This window comes from Lolium rigidum, chromosome 5 (genome assembly GCF_022539505.1).
Source record: "Lolium rigidum isolate FL_2022 chromosome 5, APGP_CSIRO_Lrig_0.1, whole genome shotgun sequence".
Taxonomy (NCBI): Eukaryota; Viridiplantae; Streptophyta; class Magnoliopsida; order Poales; family Poaceae; genus Lolium; species Lolium rigidum.
Genome location: NC_061512.1, coordinates 155,928,594 through 155,936,806, shown reverse-complemented (window position 1 = coordinate 155,936,806; position 8,213 = coordinate 155,928,594). Strand labels below are relative to the sequence as shown.

The following is an 8,213-nucleotide window of genomic DNA, read 5'->3' as shown; positions in this document are numbered from 1 at the left end:
CGGTGTCATTGCCTCCGTGTTACTATTACTCGCTGTTGTGTTATCTGTTACTATTGCTCTCATATTACTGCTGCTTTCACATCACCCCTGTTACTAGTGCTTTTCCAGGTGCAGCTGAATTGACAACTCAGTTGTTAAGGCTTATAAGTATTCTTTACCTCCCCTTATGTCGAATCAATAAATTTGGGTTTTACTTCCCTCGAAGACTGTTGCGATCCCCTATACTTGTGGGTCATCACCTCTCCCTAGCCTTCCCCGAGCTAGCCTCTCCCTGGCCTTCCCCAAGCCAGGTGGTGGATAAGTCATTCTTCTCCGACTTCTTTCGATGGGAGGCGGCGGGTATTGGTCCAACATAGCACGGTGACGTCCCCCGGTCGACGAGCCACAACGACATGTGCCTCTCTACCTGCAGCATGCATGTTCATCGACACACAAAGCCTCGTTGGATCTTGCAATGGTGGAGGCTCGGCGTGTCTTCTGGTGTCCGTCTCGGCGACGCTGGAGTGTTGGGTTGTGGCCGCTGCCTATGGCGGTTGCACAAAACCCTAGGGATCACTTTGTATTTCTCGATCTTTTAGAATTTTATCTGCAAATTCAGGATAATTATTTTATCCCAGTTTATCTTTTAGTTTCCACATGTGTTGCTTCATGTAACTTGATTTTCGATTAATGAAATATGTGGTTGCTCTAAAAAAAACTACACATGTCATTTTAGTACACAATGGGTATAAAATTTGACATCTCAACTGAGATAAAGAATTTAGCCTTTTGTGAAAATTTAGACACTTTACTGGGCATGTCTATGACTCAACTGAAAATGGCTATGACCCAATCACGATGCACATAAACCATTTACCTCCAATATGCATATATAAAACAACAACCAAACCATGACGTAAATGATGATGTACCTTGCATGTAATAGAGAAGCTGGTTTCCCTTGCGCAATCATCAAGACGAATATACAAACAAACAAATCATGCAAGAGGCTCACCACATGTTATCCATCCATGAACATAAATAATTGATTTCTATTGGACTTAGTTTTTGTTTCGTTTGGTACGACTAGCCAAAAGTTCTTTCAAACATTTAACGAAAAGACCATTTTTTTCCCCATAATAACAACATGCATTGCCTAGAGTAATGTAATGTGCACAACTTATTTGTGCAATGTTCATGGCAAAAAAAAAGTACTAATAACAATTCAAAAATGTGCTAACATTCTTCTTCTTCTTTTGTGGGTGTACAAGACGCATCCCTACCTTCTTTTAGAGGGGGGGGGGGGGCAATTCGGATACATCCAATTTATGTATGGACTAACTATAATTTACTTTTTTTTGTCGCCACAAAAAATAAAAAGGCTACTTGGCTTGGACAATCTTGACGCGCCTCCGTCAAAACTCGTGCTTAAACAAAAACAAACACTAACCAATGGTGGCCACATCAAATCATTGTCCTCAACACATGGGAGGCGAGAAGGTTCTCCAAAAAAGTAAACATCTTCAGGAAGGTAGCGACACAGAAGTGTCGTCATTACCAAACCCGGTAAAGGACTATATCATAAGTTTACACTCTAGAGAGCATGGGTGGAAAATTGCATGAATTGCCTTAAGAAAGGCAACGATGTCAAAATACCACCATACACTGCACATGGCAGGGCTTTCAGCGCTCCACGTCCTCTTGAAACACTACACACACTTACCCTTAACTTTTTCTTAATGCTCCTTCATCTTGTGGTGCTCATCTATTGACTCAAGTTGTTCCCTTTCTATACTATAGTACCAGCTTATGCCACATTGTTGCTTCATCCTCTCATCATTGTGGTGCTCATCTATTGAGTCAAGGCTTCATCTTCTCATCCCTTTCAGACCTCCACGTCCTCTTGAAACACTACAGCTTCGTCAAGGGGATCCCTTATCATCCTATTATTCATATTGGTTATGGTATTTGTTGTCCCGTATGTTTCTCACTACGAGGACCATGGTATCCTCTCTGTTATGCGGTCTTATGGTCTACGTCATCGTGGCTCTCTATATGTGGATGGCGTAATGGTCTTCACCAAACCCATCCCCTCTGAGCTTGATGTCATCCATGCAATTCTTTGTTGCTTCGGTGTCATCTTAGGTCAGGTTTGATGGTCAATTAATTACAACAAAGCCAACGTAATCCCATCTACTATCTCGAGTAAGCATAATGTGTTTAGAGTGAATATAAGCAATGACTGCGGTGTGAACTGCTTTGCTGAAGAATAATGCGGCTAGTTGCACGTAGATGTTGGTTTTTTGCATTGATTAATTTCATTTCTTCAGATTCAGATATTGGCACCCCTAGCTTTGCTGAGGCATTCTTCAGGGATTAGTTGGTTTCAGTAATATAGAGCAGCCCAACCCATAAACATGGACGTCCTCTGCTGCTCCTATACGGTAAAAATGGACGTGCTCGGCTGCTCCTATTCGGTTCAGTGATCCTATCTATTCTCTTCGGTGTTGCTGCTCCTATACGGTTCAATAGTAAGAGATTCACGACAACTCAAATAAGGGTCTCAGATGAGCTGCAGTTAGGATGGACATTTTAAACTGGGAGCAGACCTCTAAACTGAAAGATAGATACGTAGAGACCAATATGAAAAACATCCCAAAACACAACCAGATTCGATCCAGTACACAAGGGGGTCATCAATGGTTCACAAAGTATGATCTAGCAGTATTTAGACGATAACAGATGATAACAGGCCAAAATTTCCACTCAGCCAAAACCAGATGCTACAAGCTGCTCTAACGAATAAGAGGACAAATTTGCCAAGCTTTCTTCCTCTAGGCCTTCCTGGGTGCAATCTGGGACTCAGCCTGCTCAAACAAACAAGGATCAGACAATCAGGGGATTGCAACAGTGTTGACAAGAAGCATATCACAAGGAAAGGTGCTAAGAAAGAACATACCTCTTTCTTCACTGGCTCTTCCTTCTCGGACAAGATGAGCTCAATGTGGCACGGGTTAGACATGTAGGCTGCAATTGGTAGAGAGAGTTAGGAGCAATGCATAATGCATCTGAAGCACTGTCAAGATATGAGCAAGTGTTCTGAAGAACTTACGGTTGATACGTCCATGAGCACGGTAGGTCCGACGCCTCTGCTTCTGGGCCTGGTTCACCTGGATGTGCGATATGTAGAGAGCATCAACATCCAGACCTTTAACCTGTAGGGAAGAAATATGAAGCATTAGGACAAATAAAGTTAAACAAAACCAACATAGAAGCCACAGTAAGATAACAGACCTCAGCATTGCTCTCAGCGTTCTTGAGAAGATCCAGAACAAACTGAGCAGACTTGGCAGGCCAGCGTCCCTGACCATTTGGCTGGCGGTTCTTAGCTTGTGCAGTACGGCCAACACCACGGCAGTACCTACGGAAGGGGATGGCTTGCTTGTGAGCAAGGACATCCTCCAGGTACCTCTTAGCCTTGTTCAGTGCCATCTTACGGAGGGCGAACGCTGTCTCCCTGGTGTTCTGCAATTATAAAAAATCAATAAATTAGTTAGACTCATAGCAACACAACAAGGATCAATTAGCGTAATGACAATAACACATCCACCAATACATCAAGTAAGAAACACAAAACTGCGTACATTCAAATGACAAAAGTTTACTCAACTGACTACAAAAATAAGATTTTGCCAGAATTACTAAGTTTTGTACAGAAGGAAACAAAAAGAAGAACATCACAGAACACAAAACATCAATGATAAATTGGTGCAAAATGTGCCATCATTTACTGAACCAATAGACATAAAACACAAAGTACTGTGTCCAACGGTTCACCCAATAACGATGAGACTGATATTCCTAAAGTTTACGGGGACACTGCTTACAGAGAGCACAGCATCCTGCTTTTTATACTTTAGGGTCTAAGCACAAGAAGCTCTAACAGCGACAACAGAAGGTTGCCAATTATCAATTACTGGACTGCACATAAATGCTGAACTCTGTACAAGTTAACTAAAAGAAAAGCAGATCCTACAACAAACATCTTTTAACACAAATGTACCATCATTTACTGAACCAGATAGACATAAAACACATAGTACTGTGTCCAACGGTTCACCCAAAAACAATGATCATGATGTTCCTAAAGCTTACGGGGACACTGCTTATAGAGAGCAAAGCATCCTGCTTTTTTACTTTAGGGTACAAACAAAAGAAGCTCCGACAGAAACTGGACTAAATCTGAATACCAGCACAGAAGTGGCACAAGGGTAGTGGCATCTCCCACATACCACAACATTTACATCAGTATAAAAAGCATACGTTGGGACAAAATGTGTCATCATTAACTGAACCAATAGACATAGAACACATAGTACTGTGTCTAATGGTTCACCCAAAAACGATGAAAATGATATTCCTAAAGATTACGGGGACACTGTTTACAGAGAGCAAAGCATCCTGCTTTTATTCTTCAGGGTCCTAGTTAAAGTAGCTCCAGCTAATACAATAAAAGATTGCCGTTTGATACAAGCTCAATTAGACTAAACAAGATTTGACATTACGATGGCCAACTAGCTAAAAGAGCTTATGCCTAAACTAAATTTGAACATGTGTACAAGGCAATTCAATCTTATGACGGCAAGTCCTACAGCATACTTTAATTTGTTGCAATTTGCCTAGTTTAGAGTATGCTAATTGCACTACTGCAGCGGACAATATCATACAATACAAAGGAGCATGAACCAACGCAGCGCATGATTACAGGATCATCGATTCTAAAAGCTAATAGACCAGGGAACCGTGGAACTAAACTAGGCCAAAGAGATGCGTAACAGTAGCATAATCAACGAGCATAGCCTTTCACGGTAATTTAAATGCATTCTGGATATTAGGGTCGGGAGCACACCTTGAAATGAACACGCAGGTCCCGGCCCATGGCCTTGGCGGCTGCAAGAATCAAAGAGAAAAGCACAGATCAGAAACCCGCAGATCTGCGGAAATCATGCTCATATAACTCGGCGACAACGGATCAACCTATTAACCCGAGCAAGAAACTTACACTTGGTGGGGTTGATTGGATCCGTCGAGTACTTCACCTGGAAACAAAGAAAGAGGAACGAACGACATGAGTTAGAGCAAAGCCAGAGAACACGTAAACTGTGGAAAGTGCTGTGAGAGCGAGCGAGAGAACGAACCATGGCTGCGGCGGCGCGGAGGGCAGGGCAGCGGCGGCGGCGAGAGCGAGGGGTTGGGAAGGTTGGAGGAAGCGGTCAGTTATATAGGGGCATGGAGACCTAGAAACAAAACCCTATCGGGCTGGTCATGGGCTGATCCTTGGTCATGGTGCCAGGGAGAGAAGATGAAGCCCAATAACGAACTATGGGCTGAAATATCGTGCGAGTATTGAACTGGACAACTGGTCCTCAGACCAGGCGTTAAGTCACCCTAAAAAAAAAGTCGTTAAGTACATCCTTGCTCCATGCATCCTTAGAGCATCTCCACTCGTCTCCCCGACGAGGCCCCCGAGCGACGTTTTCTCCATCCGGACGGCGTAAATCGGCCCAATTGCGCCCTCGGTTCCTCGTTTTCGTCTGGAATTGGCCCTTCATCCATCCGGCGAGCCCACGCCATCCCCGGTCCCCCGGGGCGCGCTCGGGGACTCCGGACGAAAGATTTTGGCGCGAAACGTCGTGTGGACCCGCGTAGTCGGCGACAGGAAAACCAGATCATGTCGATTTTCCCTCCAATTTGCTTGCATATCCCCATTCCCTCCAATTTGCTTGCATATCCCCATTCTCTCCCGCCGAATTTGTCCATTCTCCTCGTCTTCCGAGCTCCGGCTTCCGGCGGCGTCTTCTCGTCCACCACCGCTCTCCTCCTCGTCTTCTCGTCCACCACAATGCCGCTGAAGGCGACGATGAGGAAGCCGCGGGCGAAGAAGGAGCGGCCGCCGGGCATGACGAACGCAGAATGGGCGGCGGACGAGAAACGACGCGAGGTGGAAACATGCGGCAGGGCGGAGAGGGTGAAAAAAGCCGCCGCCAAGAGGGCGGCGGCGGCGGCCCAGGACGAACAAGCGAGGAAGATCAGCATGGCCATGAGCGGCGGCGGCGGCGTCATGTTCCCCGGCCAATGGCCGGCGCAAGGTACAAGCAGTTCCCCGTCGTCCTTCTCCCCTTCGATGTACTCGCCGTCGCCGCCTGCCATGTTCCAAGAGGGCGCCTACCTCCAACCGTCCAGGTTCACGTCGTCGCCGCCCGAGCTTGACATCGGCAGCGGCGGCCAGTTCGAGGGCACCTCGCCGGTCATGCGACGAGGGCCGCTCCCGTTCAGTGCGATGGCGGCGCCGAACGAAGAGGAGATCCACGAGATGATCACCTCCGGCTCCATGGCCGCCGCTGCGAGCCCGGGGTTCTTCACGCAAGAGGAGGCGAGGGCGACGGCAGCTGTGGCGGCGCGCAACGAACATCGGGAGGATGTTGCCGACGGAAGCCAAGCCGTCGAAGAAGAAGACGAAGAAGAAGAAGAGCCAGCTCAAGCTGCCGCCAACCTGTCGAAGGGGAAGAAGAAGAAGAGGAAGAAGGACTTGCCGCCTGTCGAACCGCGTATCAAATGGACGCCGAAGGAAGAGGAGTGCCTCGCCGAAGCTTGGATGACCGTGTCCACGAACGGCATAAACGGGGCCAATCAGTCGTTCAACACATATTGGCTTCGAGTGAGGCAGGCGTACGAGGAACGCAAACTCGTCGATCCCTACTTCAACAAGACGAACATGAACGTGTACCGGGGAGACAAGGCAATGGCCACCCATTGGGGGATCATGCAGACGGCGTGCAACAAATGGCACGGCATACAGGAGGAGGTCGAAAAACGGCCGATCAGCGGCCACGACTTGGAGCAAAAGGTATGCTCCGTCGACCCTGCATCACCGAGGTACATCGTCGTGAGCTGACCCGTATCGCCGTACTCTTTTTCCCCAGCTGCGTCGTGCTTTGGACATGTACACGGACGACACCGGCCTGCAGTTCAAGTTCCTGAACGTCTACGCCCGCCTCGAGAACTGCAAGAAGTGGAAGGAAACCCGCACGACCCTCTCGAAGAGCAAGACCGAGCAGTACAACCCCGACGCTCCGGCGGGCCGGCGCGGCGGAAGGGCGCCCGAACTCGGCCGAAGAAGCTCAAAGAGCTCAAAAAGACGGGCAATCCCGCCGACAGGATGCAGGCGTCGATCGACAAGTGCTGGGCCGACTTGAGGTCGCACGCCGACGGGAGGAACGACAAGTTCGACGGCATGTGGCGGGAGATGATCGCCAACCAAGGCATCCGGATCGCCCTCTGAAGACGACGGCGGCGGCGAAGAAGAGGAACACAGACTTGGCGTTCCTGATGGGCGGCGGCAACATGGAACTGATGGACGAAGAGACGAGGAATTGGTACCAGGGCCACCGCAGCGACATCCTCCGAGCCACTCCGGCCAGTCCTTCGTCGTCTCCGCCGGCTCCTACCTCGGCTTCCTCACCGTCTACCTCGTCGACTACCGTTGCTTCGACGTCCACTGCCGCTGCTTCGTCGTCGACTGCCGCAGCCGCTTCGGCCACTGCATGTGAGGAAACTGGTCCGTCGGACACCGCTGACAAGGGATTAGCTTATCAATGCCTACAGGTTGTAGACTAGGGTTTAGTTGGAAGTAGAGGGCAAGTAGATCTCGAAGGTTTCAGCCGAAAAGTACTCGACGATTACGAAAACTAGGGTTTGAGAGACAACGATTCGATGCTTTCTTTGTCCCTCGACTCCCCTTATATAAGAGGTGGAGCCGAGGGATTCGTATTGTACAAGTTACAAAGTTCGGGAGGGTTTCCAACTCATCCCGCAAGATTACAAACATCATCTCCTAATACAACTCTAACTTTCCCTAATATCAACTTGGGCTTCCGATTCTTCTTACTCTTCGAGTCGTGGGCCTTCAGTAAACCCTGGGTACTATCTTCGGCATGCCCATTGGGGATGCCTATGTCAGTAGCCCCCGAGATTTTGCTTGAATCATAGAGTCAGGGAAAATCTCCACTGTTTATATTTACTTGACAACTTTAAACTTCTCTATATTTCTTCATATGAATTTCTATATTGTACAGGGATAATGGTAATTGGGGCTAGTTCATCTGACGGATCGTGTACTAGTTAACCGCTCTAGTGGCAATCCGCAAAAACCTACTTCAAGATCACGTCCCCGG

General features: G+C 47.8%; 1 protein-coding gene and 3 non-coding genes across 4 annotated transcripts; all 4 read right to left on the bottom strand.

Moving 5' to 3' along the window:
• Positions 1–2,623: 2,623 nt before the first annotated feature.
• Positions 2,624–5,200, bottom strand: LOC124652638 (60S ribosomal protein L17-1). The gene is made up of 7 exons (XM_047191683.1): positions 5,178–5,200; positions 5,042–5,078; positions 4,889–4,929; positions 3,274–3,504; positions 3,092–3,194; positions 2,939–3,006; positions 2,624–2,846 (listed from the first exon to the last, which is right to left on the bottom strand). The coding sequence occupies exons 1-7, from the start codon at positions 5,178–5,180 to the stop codon at positions 2,814–2,816; spliced, it is 516 nt and encodes a 171-aa protein (XP_047047639.1). The 5' UTR covers positions 5,181–5,200; the 3' UTR covers positions 2,624–2,813.
• LOC124658577 lies at positions 3,753–3,891 on the bottom strand. Its single transcript, XR_006989293.1, has one exon. It is a non-coding gene; the product is annotated as a small nucleolar RNA snoR74 (small nucleolar RNA).
• Positions 4,035–4,174, bottom strand: LOC124658581. The gene has a single exon (XR_006989296.1). It is a non-coding gene; the product is annotated as a small nucleolar RNA snoR74 (small nucleolar RNA).
• LOC124658583 lies at positions 4,312–4,450 on the bottom strand. Its single transcript, XR_006989298.1, has one exon. It is a non-coding gene; the product is annotated as a small nucleolar RNA snoR74 (small nucleolar RNA).
• Positions 5,201–8,213: the final 3,013 nt, after the last annotated feature.